The sequence below is a fragment of the Sprattus sprattus genome (assembly GCF_963457725.1).
Source record: "Sprattus sprattus genome assembly, chromosome: 17".
In the NCBI taxonomy this organism is placed as follows: domain Eukaryota; kingdom Metazoa; phylum Chordata; class Actinopteri; order Clupeiformes; family Clupeidae; genus Sprattus; species Sprattus sprattus.
The window spans coordinates 27,764,845-27,786,123 of record NC_137915.1 but is presented as its reverse complement, the minus strand read 5'-3'; the positions used below and the strand labels follow the sequence as shown (position 1 = coordinate 27,786,123).

Genomic DNA, 21,279 nt, shown 5'->3' with positions numbered 1-21,279 from the left:
GGCCACTCCTGTGTGGCATGTGTGACATGTGTGACAATGCAATGTGACATGCATGCCATAGACCTGATGGCTATACTCGTCCTTGACCATCTCATGTGACAAATGGACAAAGGGAGCGCTGCACAAACAACCCCTTCACATGCAGACCGACATCTGCTCTTCAAAATAACCTCATATGCAACACATGACATTCTTCAACACACATTCCTCCATGAACAAACTTGACACAAGCGGACAGATCACACAGGTCCAAAGACAGTGTCATAATGTGCACTTGAGAAACACTCTGGGTCCTACTGCTCCATACACACACATGAGAAACACTCTGGGTCCTACTGCTCCATACACACACATGAGAAACACTCTGGGTCCTACTGCTCCATACACACACATGAGAAACACTCTGGGTCCTACTGCTCCACGCACACACATGAGAAACACTCTGGGTCCTACTGCTCCATACACACACATGAGAAACACTCTGGGTCCTACTGCTCCATACACACACATGAGAAACACTCTGGCTCCTACTGCTCCATACACACATACACTCCTACTACACACAAACTGCCTGAGTCAGACTGAAACTTGACTTCAAAGCCCAAACAGACGACCATGAGAATGAGAGGGAGGGGTTAGGGAGAGCACACACCAGGAGAAACATTAACTTTGGAAAGCCAGGAACATACACACTCCAATCATGGGTCGTGAGTAGACCCCCACATACAGACTTTTCAAAAAGAGACAATAGATCTCAGGCCCAGCCTCATATAGTATGTTTCACACCTGTGGTTCCGTTTTATTTCGTAAATCAACCATCCAGAAATGTATTGAGAATGAGAACTTAAATGAGCCTTAGATTTTGGATTAGGGTCAGAGCTATTTTTGGGGGATTTGGTCGTGCTTTCTTCAAGGTATGGTGAGCTACTATCATATAAAGCAGGAGTTTTCAACTGGTTTTGTCTCAGGGACCACCATTCTGACGAGAAAGTAATTTGCGGCCCACTAAGCTGCCTGCACGCGCACGCGTGTTTGTAACCGCCACCGCCACGCCCTCCCCCTGCACAGGTATTCTGCCTGTAACACTTAAATATGTGAAATTATCAGGGAACATCGCTAGCCGCCATCACACCCCCTCCCCCAACATAGATATTCTGCCTATAACACTTAAATATGTAAAATTGTCAGGGTACATTGCTAGCCACTGCCACACCCCCTCCCCCTGCACAGATATTCCGCCTCTAGCACTTGTCAGTGTTATCTGGAAATATGTTGAAATATCAAAGCGAATCTATAAAAATAAAAAAAAGTCAATGGTGAACTGATCAACATAGGCTCATGCTGCGGACACCCTGCAATGCCGTCATGGACCACCAGGGGGCCACGGACCCCCTGTTGAAAACCCCTGATATAAAGGACCATTAAAATAGTGAAAAGCATTTGCGTCCTACATTTTGTCCTATGTGATATGAATCACAGTCTGTAGATCACAAAGGGCATAACCAGAGACAGAATACAAATCAGTTCCATTTCAAAGATACTCAAATGGAAACAGAAACTAAAGTGGGAAGAGAATGCTATGCTAATCCAATGTCATCTGCATTGTAAACTGCATAGGCGATTTAGACGCTCATGTTCTGATGTATGGGTAGTTATGTTGATCCTTACCTCACTTCGCCTCTATATTGGCTGTCCTGCCTAAAGCGGTGTAAAGCTTCTGTGTGATAGCAGCCTAAATGTTCTGTCGCCAGATATACTAATGGCAGTTAAAGCCCAGATGAGAGCAGCCATTTAAACAGTACCCTAATAAGGTAGTGAGCCCTCTATGCTCTATTGTGGCATAGGAACTTTTAGGATTTAAATTAGAACGTTAGAACTATACTATCTTCAGATCTCTCTATGTATTCTCATCACCTCTGTCACTAGAGAACGTTACAACTATACTATCTTCAGAACTCTTTATGTATTCTCCCATGCTGACTGTTTCACCCAGCCTCTGACTCCAAAGGCTAAACCAGTATACACAAAGAGCTGGCGAGGTGGCCCCCGGGGATTAACACTGCAGTTTAATCCAGCCTGACAATCTTAGTGACACCATTTCTGCGATAGATCCACATTAGGGTAATCTCCACATGATGGGATGAAGAGGATTCTCAGCCATTAAGATGGAAGAAAGTCAGGCAGCAGAAAGAACCAGTGGTGCCCATCCACCATGCACACCATGTGTTGTTATGTTTCGTGTGCATAGAATCCACCTTGCCAATGATTTGACATTGTAGCGGACAAGTCACAATTCACAAAAGCCAGCAGACGCTAATCCTGGAATACTGCTTCACTGCAGGCAGAGACTGCTGCAATACCATAATCTCACAGACAGGGGGCGTAATGAATGCAGGTCAGCGAGGAAAACAAAGGGAAATGGACGTACTGCTTTAACATTCTTCTTCTGTTTCTTGCAGACGCGCAACATATTGTTAAATTAACAAAATTACTAAATGCATACTGCAAAAAACTGAGTTTTGCCATGATCATTCTTCTTTGTGGGTGAAAGAAAATAGTATACACTGATCCAGTGTGCCATGGAAGAGAGACTGGGATAGATGGAGAAAGAGAGAGGAGACAGAAAAAGAAAAGGACAGAACCTTTGTCTGATCTGAAATAGCTTCAGACACATATATCTTCATGCAGTGTCATTAAAATGGGAACCATAGTTCTTGTAGATGGTTTGGCTAATGTGTCTGCCAGTGCCTGGTCCATAATTAACCCGGCCATCCATCTCCCTTTTCATTAACAATACATAGCCATCAACTGATCCCCACAGCCCCTATCTAAAAGAACAGCATGTTCCATGTTATGCTGTATACCGTTAAAGTGGTAAAGAGGCATTTGGACAGTTGGAGCTACTGTTGATTTGTTTATGGATGAAGATTTACTACTAACACATTTGCACAGCAGCACATATGGAGATGGAAGAGAAGCAGGGGAGCGGGGCTTACTGAGGGTGGAGATGGAAGAGAAGCAGGGGAGCGGGGCTTACTGAGGGTGGAGATGGAAGAGAAGCAGGGGAGCGGGGCTCAATGAGGGTGGAGAGAGAAGAGATCCAGGTGAGAGGGGCTTACTGAGGGTGGAGAGAGAAGAGATCCAGGTGAGAGGGGCTTACTGAGGGTGGAGAGAGAAGAGAGAAGCAGGGGAGCGGGGCTTACTGAGGGTGGAGAGAGAAGAGAGAAGCAGGGGAGCGGGGCTCACTGAGGGTGGAGAGAGAAGAGAGAAGCAGGGGAGCAGGGCTTACTGAGGGTGGAGAGAGAAGAGAAGCATGGGAGCGGGGCTTACTGAGGGTGGAGAGAGAAGAGAGAAGCAGGGGAGAGGGGCTCACTGAGGGTGGAGAGAGAAGAGAGAAGCAGGGGAGCGGGGCTTACTGAGGGTGGAGAGAGAAAAGAAGCAGGGGAGCGGGGCTTACTGAGGGTGAAGAGAGAAGAGAAGCAGGGGAGCGGGGCTCAATGAGGGTGGAGATGGAAGAGAAGCAGGGGAGCAGGGCTCACTGAGGGTGGAGAGAGAAGAGAGAAGCAGGGGAGCAGGGCTCACTGAGGGTGGAGAGAGAAGAGAGAGGAGGCGGCGAGACTACAGGAAGGGAAGGGAGTCGAGGGGAAGGGCATGGAGAGGTAAATCAGGCTCCAGCTACTCATCTGTCAGTTCAAGCCCGGGCCAAAGCAGTTGCCATGACACCCTCTTAAGCCAACATCCCTCCCACAAACCAAGCACCAAGAGGGAGGAATCCCATTTTCTGGGGTCTTATGGATGGACACACATGTACATTTGAAAAAAGAGTTGGCAAACCAAACAGCAGTCAATTATTATCTATCCATGGTTACAGTCCTAAACAATGTGCTCAACATGTTTTACATTTCTGTATATGTGGCACCTGCGTAGGTATCGCTCTTATATATGTGGGACCTGTTTAGGTATTGACTTATATATGTTATATGATACATCACAGCCAATCGAAATTGGCGGCAAAGCCACCAAACAGGAAGTGAGGTCATACCTCAGCAAAAGAGTTTTCAGCTGCCACAAACTTTATCGAATATTTACCAAATTCACCACAGACAATCCTTAGACAGACAAGTCTTATAAAATGTATCAGACAGATTTTTTTATTTCCATTCTTCCGTTACAACCTACCAAATTTAGCAGCAACCAGGAAGTGAGCTCATATCTCGCCAATCTTCGGTCCACTGACATGAAACCTGCTGCGAGTGCATAAAGCCATGTCCTTAACATATTGACATGAATGTTTCCATGGCAACTATGCCTTGCAAGGCTGCTTGGCCCCCTTATCACTGCTTACAACTATTATACATTTATACACAACATAGTATATCAAATAATAGCAGAAGCACAGGTAAAAAATAGTACTGAGTGCACGGTTCTCTGCACACACTCTAGCCCTCGCAGGTCTCGTGTGATGCATTTCAGCTTGTGCAGTGTTTCAGCAGTGTACTCATGCATTGCAAATGATGACAAAGCCATCCACTCCAGTGACACACACCAGAGTCATAACTTTGAAGTTTAACTGCCAATTCATTATGAAATAGGCTACAAGAAAAAGAGAAAGAGAAAGGAATTGAGAGGGGGGCAGGGAGTATTAGGGAGAGAAAGAGAAATAATTTGGCCACAAGATAAATATATGGGGACGAGGGCTATTTCTTTCTAATGGCCCTAACACTTGTTGATAAGCCAGTTGCACATATTAGCCTTGGCCTCCATCACACACCACAACAGAACACAAAATGCTAATTGGTCAAATGACTCAACAACAACACGGAACCACAGAAGAAGTGAATCCTGCCAAGGCTCCTTAACACTGCCATACCACATATTCAAGAAAACAGCTCGCTGCTGTGGAATTCTGGATATTAACAAACTCTCTTTCCCGAGAGACAGAGGGGAGAAATCATGAGTCTAAACACCATAAAGGCGAGTGTCTCATTGGAAATGGGTCTCTTATATTCTTAGCCTGTCTATATATTCACACACATACACAGACAGTGGTTTGAAGTCAGTAGGTATAATAGAAGGAGGTGAGTCAGATGGAGGACCTGCAATACAAACTGTATCCTGTGACTTAGACCTGTGGAAGTATTTAAAGAAAAGGAGAGAGAGGCAGAGAGAAAAGGATAGAGGGAGAGAGAAGGGGCAAAAGTAGCAAGGGAATAGTCATCCCCGGCTCCTGGAACAGAAGCATTTGCTTAGTAAATATTTGATGCCTTTTGTGGTATCACTGCAAAGCCAAAACTATTCAGTTACACCACCAAGGCCATTCTAATCAGCCAAATGGGTCCTGAAGGGACAAAATCATCTACAGATCAGGCCAAAGTCATCATAGTAGGCCAGCACTGAACTATCTCCATTCATGGAGAGAGAGAGAGAGAGAGAGAGAGAGAGAGAAAGAGAGAGAAAGAGAGAGAATAGGGGCAAATGTATTGAAGAAAGAGAGACAACTTATCTTAAAAAACTAAAAGAAATGCCCCCTTGCTGAATGAAAGTTCACACTGTGAGCATCAAGGACAGCATGCAGAGATGACTCACCCGGTCTTTGTCATCAGCTACATCACACAGCACATCATCCAGATCAAGGATACCGCCATCCCCATGTTCGAACCTGTGCACCTGAATCCAGTAGGCTTGGTCCTAAAGAGAGAGAGAAGAGAGAGAGAGGGAAAAGAGAGAAAGACTGAATTCAATTTGGTGTTAAATCGACCCCATAAAATGAGGCTGACCATCTGACGCTATTACTAGTAGACTTGTTACCAATCACACGGGTGCGTTCATAGCGTAGTTATCCCCAGGGTGAATGATTACCCTTGGTCACCACATTCTTGTCAACGGACACAGGAATGTTGGGAAACAGCGAGGAAGAACAACAGAGTTAATATGTTTACTGACAGTAAGACATAGCTTAGAGATGAAGACTAATTTCTAGGGGTGGGAATCTCTTGGCATCTCACGATTCGATTCGAAATCGATTCAGGTCATCGATTCGATTTTAAATCGATTATCGATTTTAAATTGATTTTGTAATAAAAAAAACACATTTTAACTAGAGCTGTGAAAAATAACGCGCTATGATTAATTTACAGGATTAATTTGTTATTTTTTTTTAACTCATTTAACGCATGTGCCGAATGAGCTTCCAATAAACCCACAATCGACCGTTTGCGAAACTCCTCCCTAGAACGGCCCTCGTCCAATCCTACCTGAGCAACCTCTACTAATATAAAAGAAGAGGGTCAGACAACCTCGAGGTCTGATGAGCATGGTGAAACGGTGTTTAGACAGGACTTGTAGATCTGACACAAGGTACCCTGAGATTTTAGAGCGACACATCGTTTTTTTCCTGCTTTTCTAAAGCCCAAAACAAAGGCGGCAAGGAGCCCGCTGTGGATTTAACAGTGTGGGAGACCCCGCTCCCAACTCAATGTATCAAAGATCACAAACACACATGTCTGCTCCAAAGTAAATGGAAGCTTCTTGAGCTTGCCAGCTAGCGAACTAGCTATGCTATCTAGTTGAGAGAACACCCCCAAGCAGTTATGGTTCATGTCAACTAGTATTATAACGACTACAAGTACATAACTAGTCTCTCCAACAAATGTGTTAATGTTCAAATAAAATGTTAATGTGAACCTTAACCTTAATGTCTGTAAGGTTGCACACTTAGCTATCTTAGCTAGCGATGGCAAACGAGCTAGCTTAATATACTGTATCAATCTTGAACAAAACGTCCCAAAAGGCCATTATGAACTTTATTTTAATCTTTGTAGCATTTTGTAAACGGGCAACCTGCTCCTGGGTATCCCAAGGTATGTGTGGTGTAGTGAAGCTTCAGAATAACGACAAGCAGGATGATATTAACACTCCTTACTGAGAACTGTCAGCACAGCAGCATGAAAGTACGTGACTGGTAGCATTATGTACGTAAGTTAGCTAGGATTGATTGCGGAACAGTGCCTCTTAGTGGTAGCACAATATAGAACAGTATTACAGAACACAACAGTATGCATAAGGCACAACCTGAGAGCAATAACCGGTGATTAGATACAAAGCCATATCATTACATAAGGATCATCATTTTAGATGTATTAATGTCCAATATGGAATAGCAAAGATTATTGCTTTGCAGCATTTGTAGCACTATTATTTGTTTTTTTATGAATAAAAAAAGAAAACATTTTAAATGTATATATATCCGTCTTTTCTCATACATCTTTTTCTCACAAAAATATACAGATTTTACAAAATTTTAATCATTTCACAGCCTTAATTTAAACACATCCATTTTATGTTGAAATGCAAGCTGCATCGACTATTGCATTGCTCATAGAAAGTCAAAATTGTGACCATTAAAAGCTTTTTCTCTAATAAAGCAAATAGAGAAGGTAATTCATCTGTTGATTTTCTTTAATTATCAAACACAAAGTAGGAAGTGATTTTAGACTCTGAGTTGCAAACTCAAATGATTCAATAGTCGAAATGCATCGATAATCGTTTTATCGGTTTCGAATTGATAATCGATAACAATCGATAATTGCATTACAACATAAAATGGATGTGTAAAAAAAACGATTATCAATTCTAAACCGATAAAACGATTATCAATCCATTTCGACTTTTAAAACATTCGAGTTTGCTACTCAGAGTCTTTGCTACACTTCCTACTTTGTGTTTGACAATTAAAGAAAATCAATAGATGAATTACCTTCTCTATTTTTTATTAGAGAAAAAGCTTTTCCTCGTCACAATTTTGACTTTCTATGAACAATCTAATAATCGATGCAGCTTGCATTTCAACATAAAATGGATATGTGAAAAAAAATTAAAAAAATCGTGTCGAGAGAGAATCGTTTTAGAGAGAATCGAAAACAATCGAATAATCGATTTTTTTCCCCCACCCCTACTAATTTCTTAACTCAGTGGCTTCTCTAGTACTTCCTCTTGTTCGTATTGTATTAAAAGCACAAGTAATGAACTTAAGTGTTGATAAGTCTCCTCCTTCAAAAAATAATTTTGTGTACCAGTTTGTCAGATTGTGATTGTGGTAAACCAACATAAAAGACTGAATTAATTACTCTTGTTTAGAGACAATATGCCAAACCAACAGTTACACATAAACTGAGCCTTTGACAATGGCTTCCAGGAGAATTTGCATGGCTTTGCATGTTGATGGGCTCCGGTTTCAGGTGAAACATGAAGCACATTCCAGCATATTCACACATCTCATCAGGTGCTGAGAGATAGCTGTGGGAGACAGTGTGTGTGTGTGTGTGTGTGTGTGTGTGTGTGTGTGTGTGTGTGTGTGTGTGTGTGTGGGAGACAGGCCCCCTGGGAAAGAGCAGCCAGGCAGAGGGCTCTGACAGTTCAAACCACTGGAACACACACAGACGGCCCCAGCAGCAACACACACTTCTATCACAACACATAGAATTAGTCGCACGTGAAGCTGTGCAATGGAAAGGAACAGTACAGTTAATGGCAGATCCTCACCTACAAAGAGTCACAGGGAGAGGGAGGATGGAGGGAGACAGACAGAGACAGAGAGAGAGAGAGACATAGAGATGGAAATCACACACTCCAGGAAAACTGGCATTCTACAGCTAAGCTGTTAAATCCTAAATATTGCGGCTGCATGTATTCGGGCAGATTCCTCAGACACCAGTGTATACCCACAACCAGCGAAGGAAACGACTCCCATTTTGAAAAGGAATGGGAGAGACACGTAAACAGAGAAAAAGAAACTGAGAATGTCAACTATGGGCATGAGAGATGCTGGGATTTGAAAGCGTTAATAGCTGAATGCTGGTTTTGAGATGAGACACAGAATGCTGGCTTTGAGATGAGACACAGAGTGCTGCTTTTGAGATGAGACACAGAGTTCTGATTTAGCAAGTTTAAGCAAGATGAAGAAGTTGTGTCTAAAATAGCTGGAAGACATGCAGTCATTCCACAAAGCAACAACAAGCATTAGCAAGCACCCAAGTCATTCAGTGCCCACAGAGCTACAACTAGCATTAGCAGCAAGCACCGAAAAAGACATCTGGCCAAATTGCTAACATTGCACTATTTGGCCAACTTGCTAATAAATTACTAACACGCCCCTTCAACCAACCAACGTTCAAACAGATGCTGCTGTGTTCCAAGTCAATGAGGAAGGATAACACCTTTAAAAGTAAGGATAAGGATAACACCTTTAAGTCAGAAACAAAATGAGTAGGGGAGTACAGAAACCTAGGTGAAGGGAAAATCAAGAAAAACCTTTTAGAACAGCAGCCTCAACTTACGTGAGTATGAGTGTATATATCTGTGTCTATGTCTATGTATATACACACGCGTGTGTGAGAGGGATGGAGAGAGAGAGAGAGACAGAGAGAGACAGAGAGAGAGTGAATTTAAGGCCCTGTTCATGAAAAATTGAAGTGTAGTGGCAGCAGGCCAAAGTGTGCGACTCTGAGTAGAGAAGAGTAGAGAAGTTGCCTGTGGGAGGTAGAGGAGGCGAGCGGATGCATGTGACATTAAAAATGGAGTACGCAGGTCAGGTAGGAGCCCCTCTCACCCCATATCCCCCAAGACAGGGACATCTGGCCACATCTCTTTTATGAAGAGAAGCAAAGTGACTATACACACGCACACACACACAGAGAACGAGGATTGCCTCAAGCTGCACACACGTATGGTTAAGCATACACCCTACACGGACTACAGAGAAAATCTTCTCTACAAATATCAAACACAAGTTTACAACAAAACATACACACAGTTTCATGAAAATGATCTAGCTACTATAGCAACACACTCCCACATTCACACACAGAAAAACACACAGACACTCACATAGACACACAAACACACACACAGACAGACAGACACAGATAGACAAGACAGACAGACACACACACAGACACACACACACAGACACACACACACACACACACACACACACACACACACACACACAGACAATTTCAGCCTTAACACTCAAACTTCCACACAGACATAGGTCACTGGCTGCACATTCAACTGTGATTACTTTCTCCATTCATGCTGATGGAAAGGGCAAGGCCACCTTGGAGGCCGGGAGACACACAATGACTCCATTCTGGCAGAGGGAGCAAATGGATGTGTGTAGGGAGGAGGAGGAGGTGAAGGAGGAGGAGGAGGAGGAGGTGAAGAAGGAGAAGGTGAGAAAGGGATGTGTGAGTGAACAACTGGGGCTCCATCCATCAGGCAAGAGGGCTGGGAGTGGAGGAAGGAAGGAAGGAAGAAGAAAGAAACGCATCGGCTCAGAGCTCCCTCTCTCAGTCAGATAGTGTTCTTATGAGGAGACACTGACAAGGCTTTACATGTATTCCTGAATGATAGGGGTCAAACCTGGGAAGCTGTGTTTTCTTTTCAGGGGACACAGGTTCAGACACACCATCTCTCCTCCCCACCCCCACACACACCTCCGGAATCAAAAGCACCATTGTTACTCCGTCAGAAAAAATGTGTCAGTTCCAACAAATATACAAGGTCTGTGTTCTGTGAAAGCTGCTAATAATTAGAACAAATCAGTCACCATGTCATTGTCTACCTGCACATGTGCTTGCCTCTCGACACTGTCTACCTGCACACGTGTGTGTTTCTGTGTCTGTGTGTCTGTGTGTGTCTCCCTGCACATGTGCTCGCCTCTTGACACTGTCTCCCTGCACATGTGTGTGTGTGTGTGTGTGTGTGTGTCTACCTGCACACGTGCTCTTGACACTGTCTACCTGCACATGTGCCCGCCTCTTGACACTGTGTGTGTCTGTGTGTGTCTGTGTGTGTCTGTGTGTGTCTGTGTGTGTCTGTGTGTGTGTGTGTGTCTCCCTGCAGATATGCTTGCCTCTTGACATTGTCTCCCTGAACGTGTGTGTGTGTGTGTGTGTGTGTGTGTGTGTGTCTACCTGTACATGTGCTTGTCTTGACAAAATGTAAGCACAGTTGGATCAGCAGGCTATTTTTGATTTGTGTCTTTACAACAAACTCTTTATATTTCAGCACACAGACAACAACATTAAAAATCACTGTGTGTGTGTGTGTGTGTGTGTCACTTCAAATTAAATACACCACAGTGTGTGTGTGTGCCATGTCAATGAAATACATCACAGTGTGTGTGTGTGTGTGTGTGCGCCATGTCAATTAAATACATCACAGTGTGTGTGTGTTTGTGTGTGTGTGTGTGTGCCATGTCTATGAAATACATCACACTGTGTGTGTGTGTGTGTGCCATGTCAATGAAAAACATCACAGTGTGTGTGTGCCATGTTTATACTACCAATACATGGTCTCTTGCATTCTGCGTTTCTCACAGAACTTCTAGCCTCACACATGACCTTTTGAGTCATGTTCTCACTCTCAAAGACCTAGGTGCCCTTATCTGATCATACGCCTCACATTCACCATGTCACCATACAGTTGGTACAATGGGTCTCCTCACCCACAGCTAGTACTGGATCTGCAGGGCTTGTTCAGCAGGCTTGTGTGAATCAGAGAAAGGCAGTCCCGATGCCAGAAAGATAAGACACAAAGCAACGAGTCAAGGTGGAGGAGCAAGCAATGCAGCAGTCAATGTGACGGGTGATCCAATGTATTAACAGAAAACAAACAACAATCAAATCGATCACTGTTCTCCGGTCAGCCCCAATGTCAATGCTCCAAGGTTTTGACAATGGCAGTGAAATTGATAAAGCGTAATGCCACGGGCACACCTTCCACAAACAGACTGACCACTGGGTGCATTCAACTAAACAATAGGTCTTTCACTTTACCCTGCATAGTGTTAGTGTAAAGAATACGTTGTGAGAATAGAGTGATCTTAAGTCACTAAAGCACCAATGTAAGGCTGCAGAAAAGACCAATCCTTACTGCCTGAGCAGAGACGGTCTAATTACAGACGATGACGTGCTGGGAAACAAATGTCTCCTGCATCTGTCACCATTAGTAGGAGCTGTTGAGGATGAGCTTGCATGTACATGCCTTAAAATGACACTCGAGCACAACATCCTCCACTATTCCAGCCCTGCAGTGGAAGGACATCACTGACGCTCCTCCGTTGGACACACACCACAAACACACACTGAAAAACAGCAATGACTTAGTGCTGGATGACACACACACAAAAGCTGGACCCATGAAAAGTGACTGAGAATGGGAGACAAAGGAGACTGGATAGCCCCAGATGTGTACATTGCAAACTGAAAGCTTACTAAGGGAAGTGTGCAAATAACGGCTAAGGACTTAAGCACGTTCTCGTATAAGAGCCAGACAATATAGGAGTTGATGCTCCTGGGTTACATCTTGACAGCACAAGGTGTGATTCAATGATTTTTTTCGTCCACGCTTCACGTGAAGTAGGAGTGAGATGTACCACAGTGCAGTATTTCATTAGGCCAAGACAGGAAAGGCAAAGCTGAACATGACTGAATGAGGGTCTGACAGACAGAATCAACCGACTGTGACACATGTCTGTGTAAGGCCCTGTTTATAATCGGTCAGAAAATGCGTCTTAAACAATCGGACCTTGAGTGGACAGCAGTAAACCCAAGTGTAAATGGCCACCAAGACACATTGTTATCACTCAAGCCACTTGCAGAGGTGGTCTGGGCAGCATCTAAGCACACATGTGTTGGTAGTATAAACGCTAATGTGTCATGACGCCAGCAAGGAAGACCCTGCACCATCTTCTGATCCAGTTCATTGTGTCAATCTTCTGATAGCAGTGCATCACTATAATGTGAAGTTTTAGAAGAGATTGAGGAAGAGACAGAGGGAGGTGGAGGACTGTGTTCCAAGTGATGTTTCATCCTCTCACTCCTCTCTTCTCCTGAAAGAGTTCACTTGACACGTTCAGAAACAAACTAAGATGGACTCAATAACTCAGTTGGATGGAAATTAAGTACACAGTCCCATTTCCACACACCTTGACGTAACAAACATGAAAGCAGTCAACACAAACGCACAGCAAGCAAGCAGTCATTTCCAATAGCGTGGCAAATCATCCCAATTGTCTTACCTAACAGCCCCACAATCCAGAAATGATGAAAGAAACAAGACTTTCAAATGAGAACTGAATCATCTTTGGAGAGTGACAGAGATAGGGTGAGAGTAAGGGGAGCAAGAAGACACACATGTAGAGAGGTAAATACAGGCCCACCATAAAGGAATGCAGTTATGATCCCAGCTGCTGGAAGGTGACACATTACCATCATCAGAAAGAGTTAACACCTTTCTCTGTGTGTGTGTGTGTGTGGGTGGGTGTGGGTGTGGGTGTGGGTGTGGGTGTTAAATGTGTTTTCTATGTGCTGACTGCTGCCTGACATTAACTGAACTGAACTTACAAACCGCCTGAACTAACCAGTTATGTGAGGATGTGAAGCGTAGTCTGCGATGAGCCAGCTTGTTTAGCTTGGCCTGTTAGCAATAGCTAGTGTTCTGTGTCTCTGTGCCAAAACCCCTCTGCCTTACATCTCTTGCTATTCCTTCCACCCCTCCTCTCCTCTCCTGAGCTGGTTGGCTCGGGTGATTGAAAAGGAGGCCTCTTTGGTTTCTCACTGGCGTCTCACAGCATGGTCCTCCTCTCATTTCCTGAATACTTACGACCACTAAGAGGCCAGACCTGGGGCTGGTACTCATCTCCGAAGGCCCAGACCCCAGAGCTCATTTCTGGGTAAGGCAAAACATTTTAACTCCTATCATGCCACATGGGCATCAGGGGACCAACACATCTCAAGGTATGAACTTAACAGCTACAGTAGGCTCTTAGGTATAGTGGCATATAGTGTCTCATTACACACACAAAAATGTTGACTCAGCTAAAAACAAAAGGTTCCCACGTCCTGGCAGAAGAGCTGAGTATTCTTAAGGCCTGCAGGCTGCTTCTATGCCCTACAGCCATCTCAAGTATTCCCACAATGTATCCCGTTTAAATATGATGCAAATTCATTATCATGTTGGTTCATGACATCAAATCTGCACTGAATAAACCAGACACACTTTCCTGCAATGTGAATGTGATTTGCTCTCAGCGGCTGCACTCCTAAACAATTACATGGACCATCAATCAGCTGCGCACAAGCATAATACGAAGCATAAGGGACGGACCTGTTAGCACTGCACTAAAAACTTAAAAAGAACTATATGTGCTTGTGCAATCACATCATTATCTGTAAATAGTAAAACGCTCTTAATACACACCATCCTAAATTGAATTTCTCTACAAGAGAGTCTGTGACTTCACCAGGTCAGCACCATTTCCCATGGCAACACTGACTGTCTTTTTCACACACAAACACATTTACACAGTAGTCAGCATAAATCCCAAATACATTTGTTTATTATTTTATAAGTGGGAGTTACACTAGCCAGATGGCGGCTTTACATACGCCAAAGGAAATACACAGAGAGCACATCACGGAAGCTAAAGCTGCGCACTGAGAGAATATGGCATATGGCACACAAGCCAACACTTACAACGTACAAGAGGAAACACACACTGTCCCAAATCTGGTGTGAGGGAAAGGTTATGCATATAAACACTAAGCTCTGCTTACATCATAGGATTTGTTGACCCTGCATTGTGTTCCATACACCAGCATGTCCACTGTTTCCAGACTTGGCTTTTAAATTCATTAAAACTGTCTTTTATTTAGTCTGGTAACGGACAAGATTCCTCAGTCTCTTTTATTCCCCAGTCATTTTCATACTGTCACTCTGACCACAGCAAACTAGCACTTTCTCTCAACCTGTCTGTTCATTGCCCCTTGTACACTGAAACATCTCTTCTGTTCAACCTGATGTCCACAGGACACACTCACCACCCCCAAGCATCTCCAATGACCTAATTTTATTTTCTCTACCAAACTGATTACTGTCTTTAGCCTGGGTTAGATTTTCACTTTTTCACAAATGTACACAATGCAGTTGTTGACCCAGGGGTTCTCATAGGCCTTGAGCCTGACCCAGGGGTTCTCATAGGCCTTGAGCCTGACCCAGGGGTTTCCATAGGCCTTGAGCCTGACCCAGGGGTTCTCATAGGCCTTGAGCCTGACCCAGGGGTTTCCAAAGGCCTTGAGCCTGACCCAGGGGTTTCTATTGGCCTTGAGCCTGACCCAGGGGTTCTCATAGGCCTTGAGCCTGACCCAGGGGTTTCCATAGGCCTTGAGCCTGACCCAGGGGTTTCCATAGGCCTTGAGCCTGACCCAGGGGTTATCATAGGCCTTGAGCCTGGCCCAGGGGTTTCCATAGGCCTTGAGCCTGACCCAGGGGTTTCCATAGGCCTTGAGCCTGACCCAGGGGTTCTCATAGGCCTTGAGCCTGACCGAGGGGTTTCCATAGGCCTTGAGCCTGACCCAGGGGTTTCCATAGGCCTTGAGCCTGACCCAGGGGTTTCCATAGGCCTTGAGCCTGACCCAGGGGTTCTCATAGGCCTTGAGCCTGACCCAGGGGTTCTCATAGGCCTTGAGCCTGACCAAGGGGTTCTCATAGGCCTTGCACACCCTGAGCCTGACCCCAGGGGAACCTCCTTCATGGTTCACGTCTCATAGGCTCTTTCAATTTCCTCTATGCACAAGGACAAATCACAGTCATTTACCACAGGTTTTCTTATTTCAATCAAAGCTATAAGAACCACTTAGAGCGGAAGATAGGTGTGGACAAGTATAAATTCGATCAGAGCTGATGAAAATGAGAGGATGCTGTTTCATGCGTCCCTGACCTCTAAGAGCTGTTCATCCTATATGACAAAGTGACAGGGGTGGGGGGAGTTTGATATACACCCAGCTCATATACTGGCATCCATATTCATCCTAAAAGACAAGTGAGAAAAAAACAGATTGAGGTGCATTCTTAGTTTGCCATGTTCCATATTGAGATCTGGGAAGAACTCGACCACTTGGTTCCTCTGAAAACCTCTGTTGTCTTTCCCTTCTCTCCTCAGGAGGACATGGCAATCAAGACTCTTTTCATTAGTGGTACCTCAGTGGTGGAGTGACCTACCTATTGCTATTTGAACAAATGACAGCCATGGTACATCCGAAGAGTAAAAGACTCACATCTTTAGAACCCATCTGCTATTCTAACGTATTTGTTAAGTCCTATAACTAGTTTTGTTATTATAATTATTATTGTTAATATTTAATGATCTGATATATAATACTGTTGAAGCAATTATTTGTATTGTGTAATTAAATGCTTTTAGAGCAATGTATATCAGAGACATTAACACAGACCTGTTTGCACAGCACTGAAATCACCGTGGAAACCGTGGGAGTTGAAACGGCTCCAAAAACAAGAATACAAATACAACTAATAATACAACTTAAGAACACTTTGCTTGCTTGCTCAATCACATAAAATGAAGCTGTTGGCTTGCCCTTCATGTATGACCCCATCAGATTAGAAATGGCAACAAGTTCATACTGGGTTGAGCTTCCTGGTATTAGTGCGCCAGGGTTAATTCTGTGGCCTTGCCACGGCCAAGCCACCATGAGATTGACAGTGGAGTGACCCTGGGAGGGTAAGAAAAGCTACACTTCATGTGCAGCTACATGTGTGATGAAAAAATGCTCAGTTTAAAATGAACAGCTAAATTGAGGCCACGCTAGCAGTGATGTCGCAGCCATGTCTAGCAATGTCGCAGCAGTGACAGGCTACATGTAGCAGACGCATACACACACACACACACACACACACACACACACACACACACACACACACACACAGGTTAGTCCTCAAACACCAGATAACCAGGCCAGCAGTGACCGGCTCCATGTACAGACACAGAGACACAGAGACACAGATACACAGAGACACAGATACACAGAGACACAGAGACACAGATACACAGAGACACAGAGACACAGAGACACAGAGACAGAGAGACACAGAGACAGAGAGACACAGACACACACAGATTAGTCCTCAAACACCAGATAACTATACCAGCAGTGACAGGCTACATGTTTCTTTCTGTCTCTCTTTCTTTCTCTTATTTAAAGCACATCAATTTGTGAAATACTCTTTCACAAGAAAAAATGCAATGTCCATGAAATTACTGATGATCATGTGTGTGAATCTCTTTCTCCTTAGATGAGCGCACACACACACACACACACACACACAAACACACACACAAACACACAGAGACACACACACACACACACACTCACACACACACACGCACAAAGAGTGAGTGCTTGTCCCTTAAGGAAGCAACCACATAAATCTGGGCATGGTTCCAGCGTTCACAAGTCTGAACGACTTACTGGGCCATGAAGTAATGAAATAGTGAAAGGATGGAGGGAATAAACTGCAAAGTGCGTCCCATGAGAGGAAGTAAACAAAGCCTTCCCAAGAGGTGAATGGGGAAAGACCAGGTCTCTCTTGTATTTAAAAAGATTACTCTAGCGTCTAATGAATCTTGCTTTCTTGTTTGCTCCTACAAACATGGCCTGATGTGAGCAAGCCCTGTATAAACAGGATCCAATCCTATGTGATGGGACATGCGGTAACATGAGGGGATAGCACCAGAGGATATTGTGACATACTTATTGAGGCGCTCATTGCTCACACCAAGCTCTGACATACGGCATCACGGTTTTCACTCAAACTAGTTTTACCAGTGAGTCATTGAGCTCCATTTAAGGAGATCACTATTGGCATGTCTGAATGAGAGGTCAAAATTGGCGTGTGTCTGTATGTGTGAGTAAGTATGTGTCAGAGAGAGCACATCCCAATGGACTCAAAAACTGTCTATTGTAGTGAAGAATTCTTGAAGTACAGGATGTCCGGTTTAAAGGTTTACGAGCGAGCGAGAGGCTTGTATGGGAGAACACATTCATTAGCGTAAGCAATAAGACTATGCATAACTGCATAATTCGTCCAGCATTAATTACTGAAGGCTTCGAATCCACTGAAAATATGTCCTGCACCAAGACATAACTTCATATACTGGCCATGAAATGAAGACAAATCTGTTTACCTCACGTCACTTCAGACCTTCCCACCCAACCACCACCCCCTTCACTCCAAATCCCCCTTAAATGTCTTTCCTTTTCAACAATATTACAGCTCTTTTCACAGGCAGCAGAGAGCCTCTAGTCTGCCATAAAGATCAGAACTTTTCCTCATGGCAGAAGAAGCACGCCCATTCTCTGGACAGCCTTCATGGCAGAAAACAGGACCCGCTGCAGATGAAGGAGCATGTGGAGCAGGCAGTGCTAGAGTGTTAGCTGCAGACCAACCTCTGGACAGTTAGAGCAGGCAGCGCTAGAGAGTTAGCTGCAGACCAACCTCTGGACATGTGGAGCAGGCAGCGCTAGAGTATTAGCTGCAGACTAACCTCTGGACATTTCTCCACATTCCATACTCAGGGCCAGACTGTAAATAATTAACAATATATTCAAAGCCCCCATTTCCTCTCAGGGTGCAAATAATAAATGTATGATTCAAATCAGTTCAATGTTTTAATTCAAAACAAGATGTTCTTAAGAGATATTTGTATTTGTGTAAACATGTTAGGATGTCCTTGCACTGATCATGCAGCTTAACACAGTCAGGGGACAAGGGCAAGTTAACAAAAAGGATTTAAGATCTAAACAACCATCCTTGCCATTTCAAACAGAGACATTTTTGTCAACCCATCAAAGATGTGCATAATTTTATTATTCAAATTGTCCCCATTTCTTTAGCGTCTGAAGAAGCAGCTCCACAGCTTGCTGAGAAGCCACTGGATTACGGTCCTCAGAGGCGCTCTCTCTCTCTATGCCCCATAACTGGAATAGTGTATAGCTTAGTCCAAGCCCATTTATTTCTTTTCCATTTACAGAGCCAAGGCCGTGTACAAGCACACAGACCAGACAACTAGAAGACCATGACAAGTAATTCACTGAACTTGACTTGACTTGAAGAAATGCTGAACTGAACCATGGTACCGCCCACTTTGAGTGGATATTAAGTATTTGAGAGTGTGTGTGTGTGTGTGTGTGTGTGTGTGTGTGTGTGTGTGTGTGTGTGTGTGTGAGGAGGGGTTTTAGGGGTAGTATTGTTGCTTAAAATGCCTATACCTACCTCTTACAACTTTTAAATGACTAGTAGCGCTCACACAACAACTACATGGCATGACCTAGCGTTGAATTAACGATTAATACAAAGGTGCGGTCATTACACAGGTTTGTTTTATAAAATTGTAAAATCAGTGTGGTTAATAGCCAGGAAAATATGGCAATTCATCTCTTAATATCAGGGGCCATTAACAGTAACGTTGAAGAGAAAAGGACATCAACAAAATAATTAGATTTTCTCTTCCTTAATATTAAGGAAGTTGTCTTCATATATAATTCAATTTACTTTCTTTAGCCATTAACCATATGTTTTAAATCCATGGCCAATTGATTGTAATGGTAAACCCAATGTGAAGCACGTATTACACATTGCTTCTATAGAATCGGTAATAATAATAACAATTATAATAATAATGTTGTTGTTGGCTTATCTATTGCCTTCAGCTTAGAAAAAAAAACTATTTTGTCACCCTGTTAATCATTCATGTCACAAAAACCTTTATACGAATAAAGCGTGTATCCAACACACAGGTATCCAATGAGGTATGAGAAAACTAGTGATGAGAGTGTATATGTATGCACTGTATGTATATGCCAAACGTAGGAAGACAGAGATTGAGAAAAAGAGAAAGTAAAGAGAAACCAGCAAAAGAATGAATTTGATAGAATGGAGAAAGAAGGCTGAAGAACATTCCATGCACAGCCAGGAGCAGCAGCGGGCAGCAGCGAGCTCCTGAGCACACTGGCCTCTCTCTCTTCTCCCCCGGCGGGTGCAGCCCAGGCCAGGCCAGGCGCAGTGCCAGTATGCCAGGCTGTGTGCCCATGCAGCCAGATGAATAGGTGCCCGCCCCCAGAGTGGAGTAGCGCTTAGGCTTCCCCTTCACACCACTTCAGGCGATGCTGTGCCGCCTTGAGTGAGGCTGGCATTTCAGACCCGCTGGGCGCTTTGATCCAGCCTGGCACTTAAGAGTGGTTGGTCGTGTGTGTGTGTGTTAGTGTGTGTGTGTGTGTGTGTGTGTGTGTGTGTGTGTGTGTGTGTGTGTGTGTGTGTGTGTGTGTGTGTGTGTGTGTGTGTGTGTGTGTGACTGCTATGAGATGCAGGGCTGCAGAGAGCACTGCAGGTTCTAGGAGGAGAGCACTTGAGACCTGCAAAGTAATATTTCCTCTACAGAAGCAGTTCGTTTTATAGTTTCCATTTTCACTGCTATGCAAACATACAGAGCAGAGCCTCGAGATGAATACCCTATGCTATGACTAATCTGTAAAGGGTTGAGAAAACATATGCAGGTTTGAACACTTTGAACCTATACTTACAGTTTGCGCTAAGTTTTTGTCTAAAATGAGAAAACAAATGACATAAATTATATAAACGACATTAAACCCTGCCAACAGCATAGTTAGCACTGATAAAGCTTGTTAGCATGCTAACTAGTGTCTTTTGGCGATATAATTGGCGATGTGAACGCTTTTCTTACCTTTTCACAGGGTGGTCCTTGCTGGACCACAGAACTACATAGTACATAGGCTAGCCCTGGCAGCTAGTGGAATGGCAAGTGTGTTGACCTGTCCGGAACTAGTTGCCTATAGTAACATACCTCAAAAGGTGATAAATAATAAATAAATCCCTGCATACTCTTGCTTTAAACAAACACACAAGACCCCGTTAAGAAGCACTGTATGTGGCAGTGAAAGACATGTTCTGGCTTGAGTTTAGGTGCAAAGAGGTATTTGTATTGTCGAATTTCATCACAATAATTATCGATTTAAACTGATATGTAAAATATTGCAATGAAATACTTCAGCTGTATAGTAGACGGACAGCTCAATTGGGACGGTATGGAGCCTGTTCAGCAGCACCATAACTATATTGTAGCCCTCTCCTTTCCTTTCTCTGCCTCTGTCCTTTCATCATGACACTGTATACGGGCTGACACTAATATTGTAGAATGTTAATTTGTGAGGGAGTTATTCCTTCCGGGTCATATCTCCATCCACACTTGAGCTGTAACTCAATCTCTGGCTGATGTGATGTGAGCACTGAAGAGGGCACTTGATATGGGTCTGCTCTTACTTAGTCTGCATAAGTACACTGTACACATGGACAAGTACACACTCATACTAGGGGTTGCACGAGCACAACATTTTAGAA

General features: G+C 43.8%; 1 protein-coding gene across 1 annotated transcript in view; it reads right to left on the bottom strand.

Moving 5' to 3' along the window:
- pard3aa (par-3 family cell polarity regulator alpha, a) overlaps nt 1–21,279 on the bottom strand; it is a 349,907-nt gene that overhangs the window by 303,389 nt on the left and 25,239 nt on the right. The window contains exon 2 of the mRNA XM_080855535.1: nt 5,587–5,688. Coding sequence (XP_080711661.1) covers nt 5,587–5,688 — 102 coding nt within the window. The remainder of the gene's footprint in view (nt 1–5,586; nt 5,689–21,279) is intronic.